Genomic DNA, 27,755 nt, shown 5'->3' with positions numbered 1-27,755 from the left:
GTATATATTTCGAAATTCCAATTGACGCAATGCAATTTGGGAAATTCAAAGTTCATACTATTTAACGTCAACTGACCACCTTGACTCATGCTATTCAAATCCGATTGCAAACAACATTTTTTTTCGTAAAAAACATACCTTCTTTGGACAAATAACAAGAAAATGAACAGAAAATGAACAATTTCTGAAACAAAATCATAAGAAATAAGTGTTGTAATTTGAATAGCCGCCATTCTTGAGTTGTGTATCAATTGTTTCAATTCGTTTGTATTTCAAAACTTTCTTTTTCAAATGAACAGCGAAGAACATGTTTTATTTTTTTCATTCGAAACAGTTGGTAGCATTGTCAAAAGTAATGTTTATATTGTGAATACATGCCAACACCTACAAATACACAAGCACGCTGCACTATACAAAAGGGAGCAGTGAGTGTATTGCGAAATGTCAAATGAAAATTGAATAATTTTGTAAAAGACATTTCATTTTGCCTTCAATATTGAGAAAAAGAACAAAACAAATCACAGAGTCAAAATAGAAATTAAAAAACACAAATAATAATCACTAGCATCACATCATAATCATAATAATCGTCAATAAATAAAGTGGTCGATTGATTTTCAATCGATTGAATTTCGTTAAATGTGCAATTTTATATGTTTTATGTAAATTAGTAAAAAAAAATTATTTTTGTGTAAATGGGTACGTCGTTGAGTCGTCAAAATGCTGCAGTTGAAGAGGCAGATGTTTCATTAAGTCATCCATATAAGTATCCACCAAGAACGGGTAAATAATGTGTGGATAAAAATTAGCATCTAATTGAATTGTGCTCTCGTTTATTGCAAACAATCTATTGTGCAAACACAACACAGAGTACCAGTATATGTGTGTTATTGTTAATCGTATTTTAATGTCTATTTGGTTTTCTGGTGTGTTTTTTTCTCTCTTCTTTCTGATGGAAATGTTGATTAGGTACATATTTTGGTACCCATTTTATAATGGGTGGTGAACGATTCGATACTCCACAGCCCGAAGCGTATTTATTTGGTGAAAATGGTGATTTAAACTTTTTAGGTAGTCGACCAACAGCTGTAAGTGACCTCAAAACAACTGAACGTATTATTGGATAATGATGATTTGCTGTTTGATTTTGATTTAAAAAAATTTCAGTTTCCCTATCCACCACCGCAAGCGAATGAGCCAACGAAAACGCTTAAAAGTTTGATTAATATACGAAAAGAATCGGTGCGATTTGTAAAGGCGTCCGATAGTACGCAAAAGAATAGTAATGGATCGACCAATGAACCATGTCATTCATATAACATTGAGTTTGTGTTTGATGCCGATGCAAAGTGTGCCATTCAAATTTTCTACTTTTGCACCGAGGAAGTCACGGCCACCGGATTGACGTAGGTTCTTTTCTTTATTGATTTTTATTTGTTTCTTTATGACGTTTTCGTTCGTGAAATAAATGATTCATATATTGGCAGGTATGTGCCACGCGATCCAAAAATGACGTCGGACGTGTATCATTGCAAACGCGGTGTAAATCAGACATTCTTACAAACATCACATGTTTTCAATCCAACATTGTATTCAAATGATTTATCATACAGTTCTGATCGTGATGTGTATCCGATTGTAATTCAATGTGTGGCTGATGAAGGGCCCGATGATAGTAAACAATCGCACACAACCATATGCGTTGTTGATCACCATTCGGATGGAACATTTGGATTGCGCGCATTGAAACAGAAAATTTTTGTTGACGGCCTTTGTTATCTACTACAGGAAATTTATGGAATCGAAAATAAATGCAATAATAAGGTATAAATTCGAATTAAAATCAACAAATTCAAAGCAAAGAAAAAGAAAAGACATGAAGACATGTGTATCATATTTTCCAATATTTAGGTGAATATCGACGATGAAACTGAAGACAATTCCGGTGAATGTGTCATATGTATGAGTGATACACGTGATACGTTAATTCTTCCGTGTCGGCATTTGTGTTTGTGTAATTCATGTGCTGATTCACTTCGTTATCAGGCCAATAATTGTCCAATATGCCGTGCACCATTCCGTGCATTATTGCAAATTCGTGCGGTGCAAAAGAGTTCAAGTGGTGCCCATATAAACATCACATCACCACAACAACAAGCAATACAAGACACAAATGCTGAAAATGTACCGCACGGTTATGTGGCGGTTTCGTTAATCGAAGCTCTAAATGGGCCGTCGCCAAATTCAACATCGATCAAAAGTCAATTGGATATGGTTGGTACAGATCCACATGAAAATGAATCGATTAAGAGTGCAGCCGAATTAAATCGTTGTGATGACTCAATAAATGACAAAGCACGAACTACAAAAGACAAAAACATTCCGCCTGAAGTAAGAAAGATATCATTCACTTCCATTGCACGTCCTGAATACCATTTATTTATCCGAATGTGTGTTAATTTCAGATAAAAATGTCCGTTTTATTGCCAAAAGAGGATAACAACAATTCAAAAGGTCAGCGTGAAAAAGGCCAGCGTCCGAAAAATGGTCAGACAACAAAGCAACAAAATCGTGATAGCCTCCATTTGGTGAATGAAAAAAATGCAAATAATTTACAGCCAACTGAACAAGATGATGATAGTGAAACGGAAAATTTATCACCATTACTTTACCACAAAAATAAAAAGTCGCAATTGAAACATGGTAAAAAAGTAGCGAACGCCTCATCAACGGGCGCTGGAACAGCAACAGCAACAACACAATTCCAAACGCAAACCGCACAAACGGCATTGCATATTGACGGTATCAATGAATCGATTGATGACACTGACACGGATTTGGATGAACGTGACAACGATGTAAGTTGATAAAACATACATTGTTTTCGTTGAATGAATGAATAATTGGGCGTAATTTGATTATTTCATTGATTCAATATGAGTAGAAGAGCATACGATCAATTGGTAAACAACGTGACAATGCCGATACAGATGGTAATAATATCTGCAGTACTGAAGATTCGGACTATTTCACACCCGAAGATCCGCACACCACTATTCTGAGCCCTCTCTGTCCCGATAAAGTATGGAAAGATTGATACATATTTGTTTCATTTTTTTTTTCTTTTCTTCTCTTTTTCACATCTACTTACATATTAGTTGTACATATTTCTCTTTTTTTTCTCTTGGTGATTGCATGTGATCTTGAATTAACAAAAATTCATTTTCTCTGTAAATTTGTTTTGTTTTGTTTGAATTTAATTTTAATTTTTATGTAATTTAAAAATGTTTATTTTAAATAGCAAGTATTTACTACAACAACATCCAACAGCAACAAAACAAACAATTTTATTCTTCCATTTGTTAAACTTTAATTTGATAATGATTTTGTTATATTTTTTTCCATCATGAATGTAAAACCGCTTACTAATCGTATGTCTAAATTTAAAAAAAATATCGAACAAACTAGCAATTCAAATATCAAATGGTAACAACAATTTTTGGTTTGGTTTTTGGAATGGCTTCAAGTGAACATGTAAATATTATTATTAAAACAGAAACATAGCATACAAATCAAGCGAAATATTCGCTTGTTTGAGTAGTCTTTAGTCTTGATAAATTGAATGCGATTTTCTTGTGCAAAGACGTTTGTAAATAGAAATATATATTATTTTACTAAATAAATTGTTTATTTTATCATTATTATTATCAGATTGGATTATAATTGTTAAGAAAAAGATATGTTGTTTTCATTTCTGTACGTATCTTTCCTGTGATTATTTATTTTTTCGATTAATTTTGAATATCTTCTATTCTAATCTTTCAAAAACAAAACAAAAATAATTGATATTTTACCATTTTATTCCAATTAAAGAATAAGGACAAGACAAGATCAAAGGAGAGCTTATCATCATCAGCCGCACCATCTCCATTAGTTGCACTAAAGGATTCTTCATTGCCAGGTGAAAAAAAAAATGCAATTTTGCACAAATATTTTTTTAATGTAAATTTACCCGAAAAAGAATAATTGTCTATATGTTTATGTTTTTGTTCAGCAGATAGTCCATCAAGTTCGGCCGATAGTTATTCATCGTCATCGTCGACACGTAAATTGTTATCGGCACCAATTCATGAACTTCAAACGCAAACAACAGCAACAACGGCTACAATTCCAACGCCATCATTGGCCGCAAGTCGTATTATTGATATTAAAGTTCGCGACGATAAGAAAATTTCGATTGAAAAAGCGGTCGACGTTTGAACGAAATCATTTTCGTTTTCAATTTAAAAAAGTGGTCATTTATATGAAAACTCAACAATAATACACACAAATTGAAGATAAAATATATTCTTTAACAAAAGAGTAAAAAAAAAACAATTGTTGATAGTAATTATAATAAATTTGTTCGAATGAGATGACACACACACACACGAATCTATTGAAATTATTGAGATATTTTTCCATTTTTTCATTATAGTATATGTAAAATTCTTTTTCATTCGAAAATATTTTACACATATTTTTTTATTTGAAATCATTTTTTTTTTTCTCTGTTTTAAATTTTTTTTACAAATAATAAAAAAAATCACTTGAAATCATATACGTATTTGACGCATTTTGACTTGTGTAACACTTATTCATTACGGAAACAAAATAGAAGTAGAAGAGAAAACAGTCTTGTTATCAATTGAATGCGTATGTTGGTCATATCGGGCAGAGTTGTTTTGGCTGTTGTGACCATTGTCCATCGGCTTTACACACAATTTCAAATATTTTTGCATTGCATGAAAAGATCATCTTGTCAGAGTACAAATAGGATGTTGCATGAATGATTTTTGCATGTTCCGGCATATCTGGCTTTAAACATGAAATTCCTTGAAATTGAGACGAAAATAAAAATTTAAAAAAATCAAACGTCGAATTTGGTAGAAAAAAGTATTTTCCATACTTGAGCAATTTGAAATGTTCCGTGACCACATGCCCGTCGCCAAACACTGCACATATGGTTCACCTTTTAATTCATAGCCTGGATTGCATTTAAGTTGTAGCTTTTGACCATAAGCGTAATGATTTTTTGAATTTCTTGAATTGAACGATAGCTCATTCAGAATCGGCGTTCCACATGTGACCGCTATAAATATTTGAAAAAATTATATCATTTTCATTTGTTTTTTAATCTTGGATTGCTTTTGCAATGGAAAATACGAAAAAAGAAACATTTTTTTTTACCTTTACATTCAATCTGTGAACCGTTCCACTTGAGATTTTCATTGCACTCAAAATAGTATGGTTGATTTGATTTTGCTTTGAAACCATCTTTGCACATAACATATGCTCGTGTCCGTACTGACATCGGTCCAATTAAATACAGTCTATCTGGTGTGTTGAATAATGTTTCATTGTCTAATTTTATTTCGCTAAAATAACTGTTTGATGGAATCTCGGGTAATGCTTCCAATTGGCATGACTCTTCATTTGCTTCACTTTCCGATGATGTGGTTGTTTTCATTTGTGATGAAATTGCATTTAAAATTTCATCATTTTCATCGAATTGAAGCGAAATTGTTGTTGTATCAAATGCGATTGATTCAGTTACACTTTCATCGACCGATGAAGTCGCTGAAACACTTTCAATTGAATTGATGCTGGTCGATTCGACTTGAGTTGGTATCGTCTTTATGCGTTGACTCATTCGACGCATAGCTTGTGAATATTCATCAAAGACCTTGGAAGTGACGCGAACGATAAAATACTTTAGTTTTTGCGTAACATTATCGTCGCCAGATGGGGGTTCTTGTAAGAATGTTAAATTTAAATTTCGATCGAACAATATCGTGTCAATGTAAAGACAGAGTACATAACGATATGCATTTTCCACGGTTGATGGCATTCGTTGTTGATTTTTCGCTGAATCATTGAATCCATATAATATGAATGGAAATAAATGTTCCATTGTCAATATACGATCTGGTTTTGCATTTAATGATTCGTCGGCTTGTGTCAAATGCGTCAGCAATTTTTGATCCATATGCTTAAAATCGCTCGTATCAGGAAGTTCATATAATGTAAGATCGGTGTAATTTGATGGATTTTTCAATAGCGCACAGAGAATGGGACTCATTTTATTATTGTTATTGCATCCATGATAGTAAAGTTCCTTTAAATCGATCCAGAAATGTTTGTCCGGAAGATATGTCAATTTGATTGGCATCGGTTTGGGCGCTGTGGTTGTCGATAATTCAATGTGACGTTGCTTCTGTACTTCGATAATCTTTGGTGCTGCGGTTGTGTGAACGGCACCGAATTTTGCCATCGATACGGAAATCACTTTCGTTTGGAATGTTGAACGAGTTGTTATCTTTGTTGCTTTTACAGTTGCTGTAGTTGGCTTCACGGTGGTTATTCGAATATCACTTTTTGTTGTTGCTGTTGTCGTTGTTATTGGAATTGGAATACATTCAGGCAATGGCAAATCCCAGATGCCACTGTCAATGCATGACAAAAATCCATCACCTTTTAAAATTGTTTCATTTTCACATTGCACTTCGACAAACGTGCCCATTGGAAAATTGGGCTGATTATCGGCAATTCGACCATGTTCATTTGCATAAATTAACCGTCCATTATGTGGCGCCTTCAATCGATCACATTTGATTAAGCCTAACGAACATTTAAACGATTTTATTAACTAAAACTACTTTTTTAGTCGAGCCAATCAAAATATGAAAAAAAAAAAATACGTTTTCCCTTAAATTTGGGATTATTTTTTCGGGAAATCTTTTGGCATTTGGAAACTTGTACTTTTTATTCTCTGAATAGATATTTGCCAAATAAAAAAAATTGTGCATACTTATACATTCCGGCTGTGAATCCGACCAAGTGCTATTGTTTAAACAATATCGTACATTTGCACCAACCAAAACATAATTGTCATTACACGAGTACTTTGCAATTTCACCCACACTTGTTTTTTCCATTGTTACTTGACCATTTAAAAGAGATGGTAATTGTCCGCAATTAATACCTAGAAAAAAAATCGTTCGGTTTTAATATGAAAATTGTTCATTAGTGTTTTTGGCTTACTTCGGCAATATGGAACTGGTAATGACCACTTTGATGTTCGCAAGCAATTTCGTATTGATGGCCCTTGTATTTTATATCCATCATTGCAATAGTGAAATGCACGATTTTCAAGATAGCGTATAAAACCGTTTTTCAGCATCAAATTATGTGCGCATCGTTGGCAGAACGGTGATTTCAATATCTAAATGTGAACGCCAATCAAATGGATTTAAGCAGAAGAATAAACAAATCGTTTTTGCATAAGCCGTTACCTTTACGGCTCCATAGATTTTCGATTTAAAATCGGTCCATGTAAATAGATTGCCCTGATACGGTTCGCATGTTGTATAAAATTCAATCATTTCATCGGCACTAATTCGTCGATTCCAGACATCCATGTATGCAATACGACCGACAAATGATTCCAAGTCACTAAAATTACTACCAATGCTATCCTACAATTCATACAAACACACTACCCCATTAAATTTTTTTCTCGAGCATTTGGAGAATAAAAAAACGAGAGAGAAATATTTACTTGTTCTTGACCCACAACGACTGTGCCGTTAGCTTCAATCAACATATTTGAGCTGAGATTGTTGCCTGAATAGCGTAAATTTCCATCAATGTAAATTTCATATTTACCATTCAAACTCATCCAAGATACGCATATAAAGTGCCATTCGCCATCGTTCAGTTCGATATCGGTGATGATGTTTTTTCCATGCACGTATAAAACGATTCTTTTTATGACGAACCAAAAGGCAAAGAAAAAGAGAAAGAACAGAATCACAAACAGATGAATTATATGAATAATCTTTTTTTGTTCGTCATTCGACGCATTTTTTTTTATTCAACTTTACCCATTGTAATCAGTCAAAGTAAACATATTATCGATTGAATCGGTTGCATATGAAAATATGGTACCATAGTTGAACGAATCATTTGTTTGAATCCATGTACAAAATGAAATCTACATAAGAAATGAGCCGAGAGAGAAAAAAAATGAATAAAAACCGAATTCAAAAAGTATTTTATCATTTTCATAGATAAAAAGGAGTGATGTATTTGTTCAGACCTCGTTCAAATTGTTCGTCGGTCCATTGAGTTTTACGTAGTTATGAACACCTGGCTTTGTAAACTCCAGCACATAATCGGGTGTGACGAATGTCTCACAATTTGCACCATAAAAATACGGTGGGCACTTACAATTGTATTTATCATAAATATTTTCATCAAATTCGTCGTCTGAATGTAAATGATTGATGTTTCGCAATGCAAACGGTGTACATATACCATTGTTTTTGCACGGATTCGATTCACAAGCTGATTTAATTTGTGTACATGTATCACCTTTCAAACCTTTTGGACAAACACAACGAAAACTTCGCCGTGTTGCACCCAAAATCGGTAGATCAACACATTGTGCATTCCGATGGCATGGCAAATAATCGCATGGCCGTAAATGACATCGACGACCAATGATGCCGGGCGGACATTTACAAATCCATCCAGATCCATCGGCCGAATTTAAGCATTGACCACTTTCGCATGGATTATTTGAACAGAAATTTTGACGAATCTCACAAAATTCACCCGCATAGCCTGGTGCACATTCACACACCGGCTTTCGATCAGTTTCAATGCATGTGCCAAAATTACTGCAATAATCATTCGAACAACTACTTATTTCAATTTCACATGTATCACCCGTAAAACGATCCGGACATTTTTCACATTTGAAACTTGTACTATTCACTTGAACACATTGACCGTTATTGTGACAAGGCGCCGAAACACACAACGAATATTGTTGCTCACAATGCGAACCTATTGTGAAAGTATGCAGATATGATGTTTTTAGACAGAGAATTGAACAAACTAAATGATAACTCACCTGTAAAACCGTCTTCACATAAACAACTGTACAAATGACGATTACCATTTTCTTGCACACATATTCCATGTGGTCCACAAATTGCCGAATTTATTTGGCACACATCACGTTTTTCTTCAAAGCAATTATCAATTGAGATGGCACCACGCGGTGACGTCATACCGGATGGACATTGTAAACATTTGATTTGATTGAAATCCGGTTGATATTGGGCGGGTGAACATTTGGCACAGTTTGGCATCAAACTGGTTTGGATCTTTTGATTTGCACGAAGTCGAGCGTGTGCCTGTGTTCCGGGCGGGCATTGCTCTGGAAAAATTAAAATCAAATACATGTTCATTGTATTGTCAACCTGTTTTGAATTTTTATCAATAATACCAATACATTCTTCGATTGTTTTGGCACCAACTTTTCGTGTTGATTGATATTTGGGACATTTTTGACATTCAACTTGACCTTCCTTATCATTGTAATAACCAAACTTGCACATCTGGCAACGATTCAACGTTTTATTGTGTAAAGTTCCTCTCGGGCATTGAACTGTAAGTTTTTTTTAATAGTCAATGTATGATAAAATGAAAAGAAAAGAAAAGAAAATGAATCTTCTATATACCACAAACACTTCGTTTCAACACTGAACCAGTACGACAAAGAAGATTCTCCTCCAAATTCAAATGTTTTACATTGATTCGTAACGAATTCAATCGACTTCGCAATCGTTCATTTGTATGATACGTCTTCAGTTCTTGTTTAACAATTTCGAGATTTTCGGCACGCGAAACATTTTGACTCCACAGCCCAAGTCCTTTCGAAATTTTCGTGTAAATTTTAATTTTCATATTTGCATTATTTCGCGATGACGTAGACGCTTTCATTCGATTTGGATTTCGTTTTTCTTCCACTGTACTCGCGTCACGTTTAACAACGCTATAATAATTACGATTTGTTGTTTCATCCATTCCATCGAATTCAAGATTATTTCGTGTGATTTCATTGCAATCGGGAATTTCCGATAAAATTTCACACTGCTCTAAATCTTCGCACAATTGCTGGCTGCAAGTAAACAATTCAATTAACTATCTTGAAAGTGTTTTAATGTTTTTGTTTTCCTCTCAGTGGTCACACTTACCGAATTTGTGAAATCAATAAATTGTGTACCATCGATGTAGTTAGTTCGGAATTATTTTTACACACGGTCACATCATCATCGAGTGTTATGCTAAATACTTGTTCAATGCTATCGGGTAATTCGATTTTTGTACAGTCTGGCAACGGATCATATGGCCATTGTGCACTATCATTTTCACAAATGTATCGTACATGATCAGAATGTTCGTCGTCTCCGTCATAAATGCTGAAACCAAGATCACAAACAACATCGCACCATGTGTGCGTTTCATTCTTTGCGCACAATGATTTTCCATTAGCTGGCGCAGAGAGCGTGTTACATTGCAATGGTTTAACGGTTACATTTGATGTGCAAACATTTTTATTGCCCGATGAATCGATCGCTGTATAGATGACAGTATGTACACCGATCCCAATATGTCCTGGATGTATTGATTGTGTTACATTCACATCGATATTTGAATTATCGTAAATAATCGGAGCAGCCCAATCGACAAATGATCGATTATCCGTTAGATTTTGTGCACTTGGTATAAATATTTCCGGTGGATTGATACAATTGTCGATGTTTGGTGGTGTTATATCCAATACGATGATGGTAAAATTACATCTGGCCTTATTTCGAAATGGATCAACCGCAATATAACTGAATGTATGATTTCCCAACTGTAATTGAACACCGTCTTCTTTAACCGATGGCTTGAGAAAAAAAGTTATATTGCCACCCGAATTATCTAGAAAAACGCGAGAAGAGTAATGCTTTTATTATATTTTTATTTCATTTTGGAAATTAATTGACAGCCTACCGGTTACATTTGGAGCCGGAAAGATTTTAACAAGTGCATGATCATCATCTTCAATCATTGGAACCGAAAAATTTTGCGGACACATTAAACTGGGAGGCGTGACATCTGAAAATCGATTTTTTTCATTTGAATCCATGGCTCCAGCACAAGCGAGAACCAAAAAAAAAAAAACACTTACCAACACATTTTGGTAATTTACTACGATTTGACCATACACCTGACTTTTTTCCACCACAAGTCTTTATCTTTAATCCACCTTTAGGTTCGAAGCCTGGATCACAGATTAATGTACAATTCGAACCGTGTACCACTTTTTGATTTGTACAGTCAGTTGGATCATAATATCCAAAACTCACTTCCGGTAGACCAGAGCACATGATCTCTAAAATGATACAGATTTGTATGTTAAAAACGAAAAAAAGAAAACGAAAAAATGCCAAAAATGGATGTTACGCTTGCAAGTCGTCATTAGTCCATCCCATTTGGAAAGTGGTAAACAATTGCGTGTTGCCGATCCAATCATATAAAATCCGGGTCCACATTTAAACTTGCAATCTGTATCGATTGGCATGAGTTCGGTGGTGCGAAGCTCCTCGTCATTATAATATTCCATAAACGTTTCATTTCGCGGTGTATAATCGAAGAATAAATTCAAGTCATTATTTTTGCACGTTGCCATTCCATAAAATGGAACTGGCAATTTTGGGCAGGTTTTCACTAAACGGGCAATTATTTAATGATTTTTTGTTTACTTTTAGTTTTAACACTCTGTGGTTCAACAGTGTGGTTAGATAACTTACGTACGCATTTCGCTTCAACACCAGACCATGTACCATTATCTTGACACAATCGAATGCTGCTGCCGATCAATTGATAACCCGATTTGCAACGAGCACCACACGCCGTATTTAAAACACGATCACAACCCAACGGATGTTTTACAAAGTATCCATTTTCGGGTGGTTGTAACATTGGACATCGTAAAATTTCGCATCGATTATTTGCATCCGCTTTGAAACCAGATTTACACGCACAATACGACGAATTAACAGCTGGAAATTCGCTTGTAATGTGATTTATGTCGGGACATGGTTTGCATAGATTCCAACTGTGCCAGTATGTACCATTCGGGCAAACTAATAGTCAAAATTCAAATTGATATTGAAATTGAATCGAGAGATACACATAAATATGGTGGATGACATACGGTCACAATTGTCTGTTAAACCAGATCCATAGTAGCCAGGTGCACATAGACACGAGTAATGGCCGGATATCGTTGAGCAAGTACATTCCGCATTCAAATCACAGCAAGATGATCTGCTTGAGATAGAGGGAGACAATTGCATTATTCTTATTATTTAAACATATGACATTCATGCTACAGTTTTATTCTTAATGTGATAAGCTATTTACGTTTCATTGAGCTGACTATTATCACAGAGTGTGTCACATAACGAACTATTTTTAATGCGGATCGCGTTTCCGATTTTGTAATCTGAATGCAAAACAAATGGAAATAACAATGAAATGAAAACAAAACCAGCAAACAATAGTTTGTTTTATTTTTTCGGTTTGCGGAAATGAAATGTGTTGTAAATATTATACTCCGTACCCGTATGCAATGCCTTTCGGGCTAAACTCTCAAATTGTGCAAAACTGTCGAGCAAAAAACTATGTTCATAACCGGGATCACTTGAAAGTCGATGTAATTCGGCAAAATTACCAGATTGAATGCCAAACGTTATGATTGTGATATTTTCTGCTTTTAATTTTTCCGCTATTGGTAATGGATCTTCACCATTCGAGAAGCCGTCGGTGATGAGGCAAATTATTTTTTTGCTATGTCGCCTGGCTTTCATCATAATATTCTAAATAACCACAGAAAAATTGAAGAAAAAAGAACATTGAAAAATGTCGCCTTTCTTCTTTGGCATACAGCAAAAACTGACCGTTGCTTGTATTAGTGCATCAGCTGTATGAGTTCCGCCACCGGAAAATTCTATCGCAGGCATTTGAAAATTAAGCAATTTACACTTGTCATTTTCCGGATCAGCTTCAGATATATGATCTACATGACGCACCTTTCTCAGAAAGAATATCAACGAAATGTTAATGTATTTGATTCTTTAAAAATGTACCCAAATCTGTCGTATACATTTGTTTTACGTACAATTTTCTCTTGTGAACTGAATGTTACAATGGAAACACGTGTATAGTTGAAGCTAACATTAAAGTCGCTTAGAAATTTTGTCACGAATTTTAATTCGCTGCGAAAATTGGTTTTGCCCACGCTTGAACTGGAGTCGATTAAAAATACAATATCCATTTTTTTGAACTGTTGCCTAATACGATGAATTGTGGACTTTAATATGGTACTTAATTCATGTACTTTTGTTTCGGCGGCAAGTGCTTCATCGACGCTAATATTTTTTAATACATTCTCAATAATCGGTGTCGAATTTGTTGTATATTCACTATCCGGTGGTATTTCGGTTGAATTTGTATCCAATTCATTCGAACCATCCCAATCCAATTCATCGTCCAAATCAATGTAATCAACGATATCCGGCAATAAACACAAACATATGCTTACGCTGAATAACAACAAATACAGGCGAATCAAATACATGATCTTTCTTGTCAATTCGCTTGCCACAAAAAGAGATAAGATGAACGTGAATTTCAATTTCGAAATCACCCTTTTTGCAAAATTTTTCATGCACTTTTTCCACAATTATTTGCACATTTCGTACGAATGTGAATTCTTTGAAATGATTTTGTCGGAAATAAAATGAAATTTTTTACGTATTTTTTAGTAAAAAAAAATCACTTTCAATATTACTCGTTCTGGTCGAACTAAACACAACGGACTATGCTAATGAACTGATAAGCAATTACAATGATTATGTCGTTGTGCCGGGAGCATTCATCAGCATGTTACAAATAATTGTAACATGCTGAAATTGATAACATTCATTCAGAAAATCAAGCGCATACTTTTTATTACGTTTTTTTTTTTCAATTGGAATTTAAAAAAAAGAAGAACAAGTGAACAAAAACAATTTATGTGATTAACTACTGTATGGCGTAAAATGAAAGTCAAAGCATACTTAATTTTGACTGACTACCTTGAGGGGGGGTTTTGGGGATTAATAGAAGTGATTGTTCATTATAACAATAACTTCTATTGTTTTAGTCCATTTAACTAGGCTAACGTACTGATATACGACTTGAAATCATAATATACTTAAATGTTGAAAGTCGAAGGTTAGTGAATTATAAAAATTCGCAAAATGAAAAACGCATTTTTATTTTATTATTCATTTTCACCGCCTGTTCTCAGACTGAATATATGTATCACAATTATTTTACAATATCATTCGCAATGAAACACTACCCGATCGAATATCCAGCCACCAGTCTTTTCGACTTCGGAGCAGCAGATATCGACTGTGTCCATTGCATATTTCTAAATCATAACACAATTGTCCTTAACTAGCCAATTTATCGATTATTAAATATCACATTGTCCAATTTAACAATATTATTTCTAAAAGTTTGTCTCGATGCCGATTCCAAAAATGTTTCTCTTATTAAATTAAAGATTCTAGTAGAAACGGGGTCGGGGCCCCGTTGCGACCTCTGGTTTCTACAAGCCACGTAAAATGGTTGATTGTGTGCATACTCCGATGTAAATGTTCTAGCTCTAATCAGTTCTGTATTTCTTAAATTTCTTTGGTTTTCGTTGTATTGCAGTCGTGTATATACAATTTTATTTCTAAGCGAACTAGACACTATTTTACCCAAAAGGAGATCATAAATTAAAAATATAGAGGCATTTATACGCCGTTTCCAAAGCGGTTGAATATTTAAAACATTACATCCAAAATAATACGGTGGCAATACAAAATTCTCGTCTCTTTGCTAAACAAATCTCAATGTCCATATTACAAAATCTTTCTGTATGGATTCTATTCTATCAGAGTGGATACGGTGGTATGGTTGCCATACAATACTCGCGTATTCTAGCTTTGACCTGACCATTGCACAATATAAGATTTTTGCCGATTCGATAGTGAACTTATTTTTCAATGTGCGTTTTAAGAAGCCCATTGCCGCGTGTGCACTTGCTGCAATCATGTCGATGTGGTTGACAAACGTTAATTTCGTGTCGAAAATAACGCCCAGATCCTTGTGAACATTGATCCTTTCAAACGTATGTTGGCCATTGTTGATCGTATATTCATAGTCGATTTTCCCACCTTTTGCATATGTCATGACGAAACATTTGTTTAGATTCAAATGCAGGCTGTTTTCGGTACACCAATCTGACAATTGATTTATGGCATTTTGAAAAATGATGGCATCTGCAAATAATAATACAAGTGCGTTTGACACGATTTCGACAATGTCGTTAATAAAAATAATGAAGAGACAAGGTCCCAAAATACTTCCCGCTGGTACTCCAGAAGATACAGTGAAAGTCCTTGACATTCGTTCACCGATTCCAACAAATTGTGTGCGAGCTGTCAAATATCCATGAAACCATTTGACAAGTCCACGGCCGAATCCAAAACCCACCAGCTTCTGTAGTAATTTCTTGTGGTTCACACGATCGAAGGCTTTCTCAAAATCGGTGTACAATAAATCTGTTTGGCATTTTTTGGTCATCGAGTCGATCGTGAAATTCACCAACTGAAGTAAATTTGTCGATGTTGATCGATTTTTCACGAATCCATGTTGGCTGTGGCTGATTTTCGAATTAATGAATGTGTCAATTTTGTTATACACATCAATTTCGAAAAGAATGAAAGTAAGAGCGAATGAAACAACTCCAAGCGGCGAAACAAACATGCAAATATATAGCACGCGCTAAGTATGTGTTATTGCATTCATTGATTTTTCATTGGATGTGAAATCGAATCATGTGTTTCATATAGAGTCCTTTCATTCGCTCTTTTTCGAGAACATTCGCTGTCGTTTCATGTATTTTTCATTGTGCAAAATTTAATAATGGAATATATGAGTGTATCAGTAATGGAGGGAGGTTGTGATTTGGATGAGAAAAATTTTTCGCGAAAATTATTCGAATTTGCTAGGGTTTTTGATTCTAAAAGTGAAGACCTTTTTTTTTGTAGAAAATTGAGGAGAATTCTTTCAATTTCCTAGGTTTTTTGGTTCCGAGTGAATTTTTTCCGATTTGCTAGGGATTTTCGCGTCAAAAAGTGACTTCCAAAAAAAAAATAATACGAAAATTTGTCTGATTTGCTAGAGAAATTTTTGGTTTCGAAAAACCAGCCTGGAAAATTTTTCTCGCACCTTACTGGAGTGTATGTTTTTTTTTTTTTAATTCAAAAATTAAGTTGAAAAATATATAAAAAAAACATGTGTCTCAATTGAATAAAAAAAACGAAAAAAAAAATTCGCACGGAATCGAATCGTTGACATCACTAGAGATTAAACGGATCGGCTTGAAATGGTTGTATGCCAAACTGATAATTGTATATACACCAAAGCATATAATTTATTTGTTTATTCGCAAGAAAAATTGTTGTAAACGTTTTTTTTTACAACGTGGTTTTGATGTAAATGAGGGCCCAGGATCTAAAACAAGTTAAAAAAATATGTTCGTAAAACAGCAAAAGAAATTATTGAGCGCTAAAAGTGAATTATAATATTTATGGATGCTCATATTTTCCGACAGGAAATTTGTTTTTGATCTGGTGCTCTCAAATATAGTAAACAACAAAGCTGTTTGATTACTTGAAGTGAAAGAATCTTGCGATGAAAAATGGATGAGAAAGGTTACTACACTCAAAGAAAAAACTAAAAAAATAAGATTCGCTGGAGGTCTTTTCTGCATAAAGAAATGGTTTAAATCTATTTTCTTTTTTCGAGCCAATAAAAAGATTATTCAGCCAAGTGTATTTTGCGTTTGTTTTTTGCAAAGTCCATTCACGCATAAATACAGCTTGTTTGATTAATCTGACAATTGGTAAACATCTAATTTGCTTTCGAGATTTGCGTCGCATATTTGCTTCAGTCCGTATTCTCGTCGTTTTGTTGCCAACTTTCGCAAGAATTTTTATGCTCGAATGACCATAGACTGTGCGAAAGCAATGAACTTTGCAATTTTGGTCGCAATTTAAATCGCCCATTCGTCGACTACGAAATGGTGGCATTGATCGAAATTCTAGTTTCACCACATACACTCACATAAATAAAATAACCGTTGAGAAATTTACATCCAAATGACATGTATGATATTTTAGACGAACTCATCGGTGAGTGGCTGTAATCTTGAGTGTCATGCGTGGCTTATGTTATGAATTTCACAAATCATTGTGGTATCATCTGTTTTTCGTCGTACATTCGAAAAAAAATCGACAAACATATATAACCGCTCATTCCCACCCAAAATACAGGCAATTGATCACGATCCTTCTGAGCAAGCTGAAGTGAAATAAAGTGAATTTTCAAAGTTAGACAAGTCAAACACATTTTTATACGATATAAACTATTCGGAAAAAAACGGTAACAAACACAATGAAATTCTTTCGATTCTTTTTTGTTGTATTCGTTTGGATGTTGTTCACCATCGGTTGCATAGATATGTATCCACGACCCCGTCCTGAGGTGAGTGTGTGATTAGTGACATTTTTTTCTCCCTCAACGTTATCATTCTCGATTCAAGTGCGTACAGTTCAAGTGGTTCTACAATTGTGCATCAATTTCTGTTTGCACATAAGCAATGGTATGCGAAGTTAACTGTACTGTACGCCAGAAACAGATTTTTCTATTTTATGAACTCTCAAACATATAATCCACAAAAAAAAACATCTCTCTTTTCCCACGCAAGTTACCCGAGAACACAGATAATGGTGCAGCGGCAGCTACGGTGGCAGTTGCAAGTCCTTGTTCCAGTCGAAAGAGGAGATGCTTTTAAAAGCCATTCGGAATACTGAATTCATATTATTTTGATTGCTTCGTTTTACATCTATTGAAATTCATTCAATCAAACGTCAGCACAACAATAATTTATTGTACTTTCATAACAGATTTATTTTTTTTTTCTCTATTTTCAACCAACAATAAAAATCAAGCTAAACCAACACAATTTTCAGCTCGTATTTTATTTGAATAGCAATGTAAAAAAAAATCGTCAACTTGAAATCTGGTCAACCATAGAAATCAAGTGACGACAAAAAAAGTTCTCGGTTCTCGTAATATCGAGGATTGTAGTCTTAATGAGATGAGAAAAAACGCAAATCATTTATCCAAGCGACCATGACAAAGTAAGAAATCATTAAAATTATATACGACTGGAAAACCACTGAAGCCTTTCGCTTCAACATCGCTGGAAACAAACAACACCGATTAAAAAGTAAAAATTGGTTTATTATTATTTGAATTGATTGGCATCGTTTCCAGCATAATTAACTACTTATACAGATAATTTCTTTTCTTTCGGCTAAAAAAACATAATTTTTTCTTTGTTTCCTCTCATTCACGGAATTTTTCATAAACTAATGTCAATTTTCTCTCTAAACAGCAACAATTTTTAACCGAAGTTTCAGATTTTTTTTTATACACTTAAAAAATACTAACAAATAAAGAAGGTGGAGAAATAGTTTTTTTTTTTTTTTTTTTTTTTTTTCAAAATATCATTGTTGCAATTGCATTTTGTTTGTGAATGTAACATCGTTGAACAAAACGCGATACGCATGATTTTATTAGTTGCTTAGAATTTTATTAAGATCGTCTGGAAGAAATCGTTTCATGTCTTCTAAGTGTCGATGCAATTGCTTGCGTGTATGTTCATTCTGTGCGATGACCACTTGTGGCAAACCATCCATTGAAATTTCATTGCATATTTTAAGCTTCTGCTTCACTTTCAAAATCATATCAACGATTTCAACTTCATGCTTGCCCACAACCCATTGTTTTAGATTCTGCAAAGAAATGTAGAAAAATGAATGAAAAAAGGTCATCATTTGACATTTAGAGATAAGTGTACACACCGTGTTCGATAGCGCTTGCATTTGTAGATGTTGTAGAGTTTGGGTGAGTTCACGGTATCGTAATTCGTACCAGTCTTGAAAATTGGGCGAACGAAAGAAACGTTTGTACAAACCAGACCAATCGCCTTTTAACGGTGACGTCAACTGTGGACCAGATTGTTCGAGAGTGGCCAAGAAACAATCTTGCTTGAAATGATTTGGTGCTGGCGCTGCACGGAATGCTGATATATCCTTTTGTAATGGCATCAACGATGCCATGTATCGTTCCAACGGAATCATAAAACTTTGCGTTAATTCCAATAAATGACGACGTAATATGGCTGATTGTACTTCGGCTGGACGTTGTTTCTTTACACCGGCCAATAGCTTCCGTATTATGGTTTTATCTTTTTGCAGGAATGGCTTGTATTGTGTATAAACACCGGGCGGTGTGTCAAGAATTTTCGTAAAAATTTTCAATTTTCGTAATCCTTGTTGAGTGAGCATGCTCGAGGTAGACGGACTATTTGTTGCATTCACACCCAAATTCGATCCTGTTGGTTTAAAAACAAATAAAGAGAATTGTATTTTAACGATTTAAAAAAATCCATATACCATTATTATTGTCAGCCATTCGAATAAGATGTGGCCAATGTTGCAGTGTTTTCGAAAAAAATGGATTTGTAACGCCCAAAATTATTGGCACAGGCCCTTGTTGACGCTGTGTAAATTCTTTAAATTCGCTATCGTGTATGGTAAAATATGGTCTAGCCTCAGCTGCGTATGGCAATGGTGATATCAAACTGCAAATTTAAATAAAATTATTATTGGAATACGAATTTTTTTTTTTGTTTTCTTTACCTCATCAATGATTGAACCATGTGCGAACAATCACTTGGAGATGTGGCCATGATAACGATTGGTTCGGCCGTTAAAACCAATTCCCACAGTAAATGTGTATACGATAGAACCGTATATAAACTTCGAAAAATATCAATTTCTGTCACAGATTGCAGTACAATTGGTGTTTTTGAAACGGACTGCTGAAAGCGTAACGGTCTTTCAATTTTTGTACTTGATTCTAAATGAGTATTGGCTGTTGTCAATTCATCAAGTTTATCACTGTAGTTTTCATCAAAATAATCATCTAAATCCACATCGGCATCATCACCATCACCGCTGCCACCATTTTCATTTTCATAATCATTATTCGCATTATTGGCACCAGTCGATTTACTAGAATTGCTATCACATGGCGAATCCGGCTGTTTATTTAATTTTTGAGCTAAAAACATTTCCTTTGACTGTTTATAACTATCTAAAATATCTTCACGTGATGAAATCGCATTACTGTTTGTTTTATTATCATTATTCAGCAATCGATTATCGTTTTTAACATTTAATTCATCCGCACACACATCGCTCGTTGAACTTGTATCGAGCGATGGTTTGATTTCATTTGATGTTATGGTCGTATTGTTGGCATTCGTTATAGAATTGGACGATGAATTTTTCACATCTTCAATCTGATTGCTAGCTACTGATTGCATTGACGTATGCGGCTGTTGTAAATTTGCCGATGTTAAACTTGGAATATACGTTTGAAATAGTGTTCCCAACAATGGTAATTCCATACATTCGCCCGCCTGTAACGACGGCCAATTGCTAATATCTAAACATGCATTATGTAACACAACCTCACCGCCAGCAAAGTATTTTGGTGCTATAATTGCCAACATTTCATAAAATAAATTTATAAACGGTAATCGTGACAGCAATATTACACTCTGCAAGTAAACAAAAAAAAATTCGTAATTAAAATATTTTTTTCAGATTGTGAAAAAAAAACAAACAAAAAAACGCACCTTTTGAAAATATCCTCGTGGTAATGATGTGTCTTTATTTTGACGAAAGAACACAAAACCCCAATAGTGGCCTAGATCTGGCCGTTGAACGGTTACACATTGTAGGCTGAATCGTTGTAATTCGGAATTAAGCAGGGTATTCTTGGTGCCCGGTGCAACGCGTAAACGAATATGAAATTGTGTGTCACCAATGCAACCGGAATTCGAATCGGGAAATGCCAAATAACAAATATTTAACTTTTCTTTTTCTGATAATTCCACCGAAGCAGGATAAATGGCCTAAAAAATCAATAATCATATTAAATTGATGTTAAATCCAAATGAGAACAAATTAAGGGATGTATTACCTCCATTGCTTGGCCTAATTCCAGATCGAATGTAACTACACATATGCAATGAATCCATTCGGATAGACGCTGCCATTCTTTTGGCTGTAATGTTTCTTCTCCATTATTTCTCGTTAGATCCATAGTGTGTTTTAATTTGTTACTGATTTTTTTTTCAGTTATTTTTTTTTTTTCATTAAAATAATAACTATTGTGCGATTAAGAAATTCAACATGCCTTCGATTGTAAAATGAAAAACGAAAAAAATAATAATAATAAAACTATATATTGAAGATTAAATGCTGTTGAGATGGGCGCGCATGTCATCTCTCAATCCATTCACCGGCGTTGGAAAAAAATCTGCAATCGAATCGATAGAAGAGAAAAGATGTGTTTAAAACAAATGATGGCGATGAATGAAGAAGAAAAATTGATGAATGGAAAAACCAGTGTAAGTGCTATCGTTGGAGATATCGCGCGCGAATGATGTGTGGTTTTTCATTAGCGAAAGTCTTTCCATTGGTGAGAGAATTTGTAAAAATCGAACCACTTGTTTGTCACCAAATAGACGAACCGTCTGACACAGACGGATGTGAATAGTTATTTTCTCTTTAAGTCGGCGCACACACTCTACACTTTAAATAGCTCAATAAGCTTCAATTAACATATCATACCATAGCCATTTCCAATATACAACATTTTTTTCATTTCATCATTAATAGTAAGCACATTTCACTACACACACACATGCAACAAATAAACAAACAAACAAAGTGTGTACTGAAGAGAAAAAAAAATAGTTCGAGTGTAGCAACACCAACAGCATCGCAGAGATAGTCGGCGTAAACGAAATTAATCTGTTTTGTTGTTGTTGTTTGTTTGTTTCAAATCATAAATTGAATCGCGGCACTTGTTCGCGTGCCTGCCATTTTCAAGGTAACCAGAGCTGGCGAGGCCAACGGAGAAAGAAAAAGAGAGAGAGAGAGAGAGAAAGTCAGTTTATCGTCGAAAAATTTGCTCATACTTTTAATGAAATTAGGATTTTAAAAAGACCAAATCCAATATTTGCCACACATATATACTAATAACAACGTATTTGGAATAAAGTTTTGCAATGAAACAGACGCAGATAAAAGTGGCAGACTTTTGTTATTGCTAATTGCAAATTCAGTATTTTTTTTTTTGCCAAAATTTCAAGTCAATTAATAGTAAATATCATCACGATCGAGCTAAACTGAAAACCAGTTTGTTTGTTCTTTCATTTTTGTTTTTCTAGTCTTTGTTTCAATGAAATTGCAAACAAGATTCAATTTGTATTGAAAAAGCCACGGAAAGAGAAAATACAAAATAAAAAATTCCAAATGCTAATAGTTTAGAAACTTACAAACAACAAAAGCAATTTCACTATAAATACGATGAACACATTACACAAAACTTTCCTTACGACACTCTGTGAATATTTGTGATAATTTTTCAGTTTCAGTGCTTGTGTCTGAACTGTCATTTCACTTGGTTTGTATGTTTTGATGTTCGCTTTTATCGCACACACATCCACCACAGTACCGAACCGAGTACATAATATTTTCAATGTTGGTACGCGTGCATGTCAAATCTACAGAGTACGTAAATCGTAAACAATACGGAAAAAATCCAACTCGTACCGATTCAGACAAGTTGGTTATTATAGTTGTTGGTTTTTTGCGTGCATGGCAATTTCTATGCTATATGTGCATACATTGGCCAATGTGCTTAATAAATTGAGGTAATTTTCTGAAAAACCGAAACTACCTTGACCACACACACACATCACCATCATCATCTAATCATTTGTTAAGGGTGATACGAGTATATAATTAATAGTGAAAATTGATTGACACTGACCTTGTTGAACAAAAAAAAACTGTAATAAGTTTTGTTGATTGACAGAATGGCGAAAAAAGCGAAAATCCGAGCAGTTCTCATCGATTTAAGTGGAACACTTCATGTTGATGATGATCCAACACCGAATGCCATTCCAGCCTTGCAAAAGTAATATTTGCTATGTGTTTTTTTGCCAATGTCCATAAAAGACTTCGCCGCATAGCCATTTTTTTCCCAAATAATGGTTTTGTACACATTTTTAGGCTCCGATCAATAGACGATGTTGAATTACGTTTCGTAACCAATACAACGAAAGAATCAAAAGAAACACTTTTGGAGCGTTTACATCGCATCGGCTTTTTATCCATTAATAAAACAGATATGTTTACATCATTATCAGCAGCAGTGGAATATGTGAAAACGAACAATTTGAGACCATTTTACTTGCTGACTGAAGATGCAAAACGAGATTTTATCGAGCAAACTGAGAATGTATCAGCAACGACAGCGACGACGACGACCGATTCAAACAATGATGTCGATGGTACGGAAAATGCTGTTGTTGTGGGACTAGCGCCCGATCAGTTTGTTTATGAGAAAATCAATAAAGCGTTTCGGTACGGTTTTTTTTTATTATGTGAATTAACCCCTTCAACTCACTTCCACCTCCAATTCAAATAGAAATTAAATGATTTGGAAAAATATTCTTTTTATTTTTCTTTTATCGTTTTGTACAATCAGTTTTCAAATTTTTTTATTGTTATTGGTCGCCAAATTCGCTTTTTTGCTTGACTGCAAATCTAATATTATAAATGTGATGAATTTCAGTGTATTGATGAAAGAAGACAGTAAATTGATTGCGATTCATGAGGGAAAATACTTTAAGCGTGGCGATGGTTTAGCTGTTGGGCCCGGATTATTTACGCGTGGTCTTGAATATGTGTCTGGAAAACCGGCACACATTATTGGCAAACCAAATTCGTATTTTTTCAATTGTGCCATCCCAATGGGATTATCACCGCACGAATGCTGCATGATTGGCGATGTAAGTATTTTACCCAATGCACACAGCAATCTTCAAAAATTATTTATTTCCAACATATGAAGAGGCGATATAGATTCGATTTATTTTCATTCGTATTTACCATATTTTGGTGTCATGCTGCTGCTTCTGCTGCGAATAAAAAAATGAACGAAAAATAAAATCAAATAAATAAAATGCCATTTATGAGTCATGAATTATAAATAATCACATTTAACCGACAACAAAACGATCCACTTTAGCATAATTGTTGTAGACAGGCCAACGAATTACTCTCTATCTCAATCACATTAGTGTGTGTGCCTATCTGTCTTATACATCCATCCATCCATTATGAATACAAATACACACCATATTAACATTGCCAATGTTTTTAATGACTATTTGCATAAAACATTAACAACACAACCGTGTAAACAAAAGACTCGTTTTTCTCTATTTATCTTCGTCGGTTGCTTCCCTTTTTTTTCCTTCTCTCCACTTCATTGCGTTCGCCGAATATTCCACCTCATTTGGGATCGCTTTCACACCGAATTGATTTAGTGGCAATCAAATTAATTTGAAATTTTGTTTTTCTTTAATTAATCTCATTTCACGTGGGACGCTGCAAATCAGGATATCAATGATGACATTTTTGGCGCTATGAATGTTGGTATCAAGGGAATTTTGGTGAAGACTGGCAAATACATCGCTAATATTGAGGATAAATATCCAAATAAACCAACAAAGATTGTCGATTCATTTGCTGATGCTGTTGATTGGCTTATAAGCGAAAATTTTACGGTATGAAGTCAATTAAAATCACTTCATTTGCATCAAAACAACAACAATAGAATCCAATCAAATTGTACACATATGTAATTAAAATAATGAAATAAACCGAATGTGTTTTATGACAATAAAAAAAAACCGTTGCGATATTATTTTAATTGAAAACATTCATCGATGAATCATTTTAATTGCAACAGATTTAAAAGACGTAGAAGACGTAGTTGTTGTTGTTGATAGTGTAAAAGTGTTGATATTGACTTGCCACCAGAGACTTAACACATATTCACATTCATGATAACCTTTTTGATAAGTTCTGCTACAAAATATGACAAACAATTTTTTATTCCATTTCCCTAATGAATTGAAAGCCCCCCGTACGTAACCATCGCGTTATCAATATTCTAAATATTTTGTGGCCTTGTTTATTTGTTCATGCCGTGCGTATCACTAGCAACGTATGGAAAACTTTTTTAATTATTATCAAAATATGCATCACCACCAAATTGAATGTGATTTAAAAAGTATCGATACGGGGACAACAGCACTTCAGTTGAAAGTGAACCTTTGAAGCATTCGAAGCGATTAAATTTTGCATCTAGTGAATATTATATAAACGTAAAGCAGCAAACAAAATGGGAATCATCACTCCAATTATATTGGGTATCGTTGCTCTGCAAACATATCTACTCTTACGACGTAAACGTGAACCTGAAAAGCGCGTCGAACCTACGTACGTATTTTTGCCACCTGACACACTTCCACCAAAAGAAGTTTCCGCACTTTTGAATAGAACACCACCACCCAGCTACGACGCAAAGCCCCTCAAGTACTAGTGTGTTATACCGGAAAAAGACCAACTGCGAAATAAACCTAAGTGCGAAATGATTGTGTATATGTGTTTTTCGTGACCAAAAAAAGGACTGACCGGATGTTTTTTATTTCGAAAATAAGCGAATGTACGCACTACCCAGCCACACACAAAATCAACATACTCGAGCTCTTTCTTTTTTTGTCATAAAAACTTCAATAAGTTGAGAATTTATTATCTTTAAGGGTTTTTATTTTTTTTTCCATTTTTGTATCAATAGCTTGGACAAATAAAACTTCAAAGAGCGAACGTGTATTGTGTTTTCTTTATATATTCATTTCCCTTTTCATTTCGAAATGATGATATTTCCATTTTTTCCTTCTTGAAAATCGTTCCTTCTGTTCGAACTATCATTAAAATGGCATGTGATAATGATGAACGATTTTATGAGTACTTTTATATATGTAACTTTATTCTGGTGAGTGAAGTACATTAAACTTGAAGCATGATAAATTGTCGAAATATTACATTGGAATCGGACGCAATATCTCTTCTGCTTTTTGTTATTTCTCTTTGGTCCTAGTTGCGCTAACGACAGCAATTATGCAAATCAAAATAGAATATGCGAAATTGAATGGACATCTGGGACTTAATCGTCGTCATGCGACATGCTTCTGGTTGCATGAATAAAACAAAATAATCTCTTATTAATTTATTTTAATGCATTCTAATTGCAACAATATAGGAACAGATTTATCAGCTGGAAAATAGTATGTTATATGGATTTGATATGTCGTGTATATTTACCAACGAAAATGGCAACATGAGCAAAAAAAACCGCAGCCTCGGTGTCGGTGTCTGCATATTTTGCGTGTTATACACACATTCGCACAGAAAGGGAGAGACTAAAAGACCAGCACGCCACACAGAAGTTTGATCTCTCGGCATGGACAAGGACAACGGGCGATATATCAACTTATATAACCGCATAAGGCTGTGATATGCCTAGGGGCATCACGAAAATTTTTTTTTTTTGCTCAACGCTCGTGGTTTTTCGTCATCAAAAACAATCAATTTTTTTTAGTTTGATATATCTCTCACTTTTAAATGCGAATATATCGAGAGAGAGAGCGCCTGCGCTTTAAAACAACCCTACAATAAAAAAAGAAAGCAACGAATGAAATTCGGAAAATGACTATGACTTGTGTGTTTATCTTGTGCCTTCGAAGATACAGTGAAGAACAGATATCGTTCGTCTTCACACGGTAACTGCACAACACAATCTGCCTTCTAACAAACATTTTTTGGGGGTTTCCTCTCATATTTTTCATATTCAAAAGAATATACGCATCACATACAACATACATGAAGTTTATCAGTTTTTGGGCGTATAGACATTTATGAATCGGTTAAAATCCAAATCGAATTTCGCATATCACTCTGTTTGGAAATTTCCAGAAACCACAACAAGATGTGAGACGAGAAGTTTGGTATTCATTCTAAGCGATTCATATATGCCATTCTTCCTATCTTATTTGTTAATTGTAGCAAATCAAAGATTCCATGCAAATGCGCGCATCAGCGCGGGTCAGCATCTTCACCCTTTTGCTCGCTTTCTCTCTCTCTCTTTCTCTCATCTCATATGTAGGAGATGCATGTATCAAAATCAATGCCTTTCACATATAACGTGTGTGAGATGAAAATTGTTTCCATCGCTGTGTCGATTGTGAAACATACAAAGGACGGCTTTGTTGTATTAGAGAAAGAACAAATTACCAAGTATATATATCACACGTTTTCAGACAATGTTGCACCATATTTCGAATGTGAAATGTATATGTCTCATTAGGCAAACATACACACATTGGCTGAGGCTTTGGGTCTATCTCACGCGATCTAGAGCATATATCAACTAGGCTTCATCTCATAATATATGTGCGGGAAATATAAATAATTTGCACGCAAATCGGATATTCTGTAGGCAAAGTCTGTTTTAACGGATATGGCTTCTTGCGCACGTATCTCTGGCATTTCGCGAAAATAAAATATTTCTCAAAAAACTAAATAAGCGAAAATGACGAGTTGACACACGAACGTCGAAAATGATAAAGAAAAAAAAGAAGCATCGAACAAACGAAATAGGCGCGATGAGAATGATGTGTATGAGTTTTATGGCCAAAAGTACCA

General features: G+C 34.5%; 4 protein-coding genes across 8 annotated transcripts; 2 read left to right on the top strand and 2 right to left on the bottom strand.

Annotated features, from left to right (window-relative positions):
• The first annotated feature begins 607 nt into the window (after positions 1-607).
• On the top strand, positions 608-4,361 carry LOC116347918 (probable E3 ubiquitin-protein ligase MGRN1). Its single transcript, XM_031778728.1, has 9 exons — positions 608-783; positions 970-1,088; positions 1,168-1,406; positions 1,488-1,824; positions 1,912-2,391; positions 2,466-2,858; positions 2,945-3,082; positions 3,874-3,961; positions 4,058-4,361. Exons 1-9 carry the CDS (start codon positions 696-698, stop codon positions 4,258-4,260), a joined length of 2,085 nt encoding a protein of 694 aa, XP_031634588.1. The 5' UTR covers positions 608-695; the 3' UTR covers positions 4,261-4,361.
• Positions 4,362-4,554: 193 nt separating this feature from the next.
• On the bottom strand, positions 4,555-13,761 carry LOC116348289 (sushi, von Willebrand factor type A, EGF and pentraxin domain-containing protein 1-like). Of its 2 annotated transcripts, XM_031779263.1 has the most exons (23): positions 13,067-13,761; positions 12,846-12,977; positions 12,509-12,764; positions 12,310-12,391; positions 12,101-12,213; positions 11,694-12,029; positions 11,347-11,610; positions 11,072-11,275; positions 10,894-10,998; positions 10,089-10,821; positions 9,573-10,012; positions 9,338-9,499; positions 8,960-9,268; positions 8,141-8,892; positions 7,926-8,035; positions 7,708-7,805; positions 7,601-7,632; positions 7,335-7,517; positions 7,084-7,264; positions 6,851-7,024; positions 5,230-6,660; positions 4,949-5,131; positions 4,555-4,874 (listed from the first exon to the last, which is right to left on the bottom strand). In XM_031779263.1, the coding sequence occupies exons 1-23, from the start codon at positions 13,613-13,615 to the stop codon at positions 4,705-4,707; spliced, it is 6,999 nt and encodes a 2,332-aa protein (XP_031635123.1). In that variant the 5' UTR covers positions 13,616-13,761; the 3' UTR covers positions 4,555-4,704. The 2 variants fall into 2 exon arrangements, with proteins under 2 accessions (XP_031635123.1, XP_031635115.1); XM_031779255.1 differs by having other exon boundaries at positions 7,601-7,805.
• A 4,512-nt stretch (positions 13,762-18,273) lies between these two features.
• Positions 18,274-22,616, bottom strand: LOC116340032 (protein DENND6A). Of its 3 annotated transcripts, XM_031766203.1 has the most exons (8): positions 22,472-22,616; positions 21,762-22,033; positions 21,109-21,447; positions 20,762-21,040; positions 19,758-20,683; positions 19,512-19,699; positions 18,918-19,450; positions 18,274-18,848 (listed from the first exon to the last, which is right to left on the bottom strand). In XM_031766203.1, the coding sequence occupies exons 3-8, from the start codon at positions 21,229-21,231 to the stop codon at positions 18,630-18,632; spliced, it is 2,268 nt and encodes a 755-aa protein (XP_031622063.1). In that variant the 5' UTR covers positions 21,232-21,447; positions 21,762-22,033; positions 22,472-22,616; the 3' UTR covers positions 18,274-18,629. The 3 variants fall into 3 exon arrangements, with proteins under 3 accessions (XP_031622063.1, XP_031622044.1, XP_031622053.1); XM_031766184.1 differs by lacking the exon at positions 21,762-22,033; XM_031766193.1 differs by lacking the exon at positions 22,472-22,616 and having other exon boundaries at positions 21,762-22,296.
• LOC116340045 (haloacid dehalogenase-like hydrolase domain-containing protein 2) lies at positions 22,499-25,877 on the top strand. 2 transcript variants are annotated; one of them, XM_031766217.1, is made up of 5 exons: positions 22,499-22,849; positions 23,014-23,115; positions 23,211-23,564; positions 23,776-23,992; positions 24,605-25,877. In XM_031766217.1, exons 1-5 carry the CDS (start codon positions 22,794-22,796, stop codon positions 24,776-24,778), a joined length of 903 nt encoding a protein of 300 aa, XP_031622077.1. In that variant the 5' UTR covers positions 22,499-22,793; the 3' UTR covers positions 24,779-25,877. The 2 variants fall into 2 exon arrangements, with proteins under 2 accessions (XP_031622077.1, XP_031622085.1); XM_031766225.1 differs by having other exon boundaries at positions 22,500-22,923.
• The last annotated feature ends 1,878 nt before the right edge of the window (positions 25,878-27,755 follow it).

This window comes from Contarinia nasturtii, unplaced genomic scaffold (genome assembly GCF_009176525.2).
Source record: "Contarinia nasturtii isolate CC-2019 unplaced genomic scaffold, AAFC_CNas_1.1 Cnas_scaffold_129, whole genome shotgun sequence".
Classification (NCBI taxonomy): domain Eukaryota; kingdom Metazoa; phylum Arthropoda; class Insecta; order Diptera; family Cecidomyiidae; genus Contarinia; species Contarinia nasturtii.
Note: the sequence above shows the minus strand (reverse complement) of the source record. Positions and strands in the feature narration are given on the sequence as shown.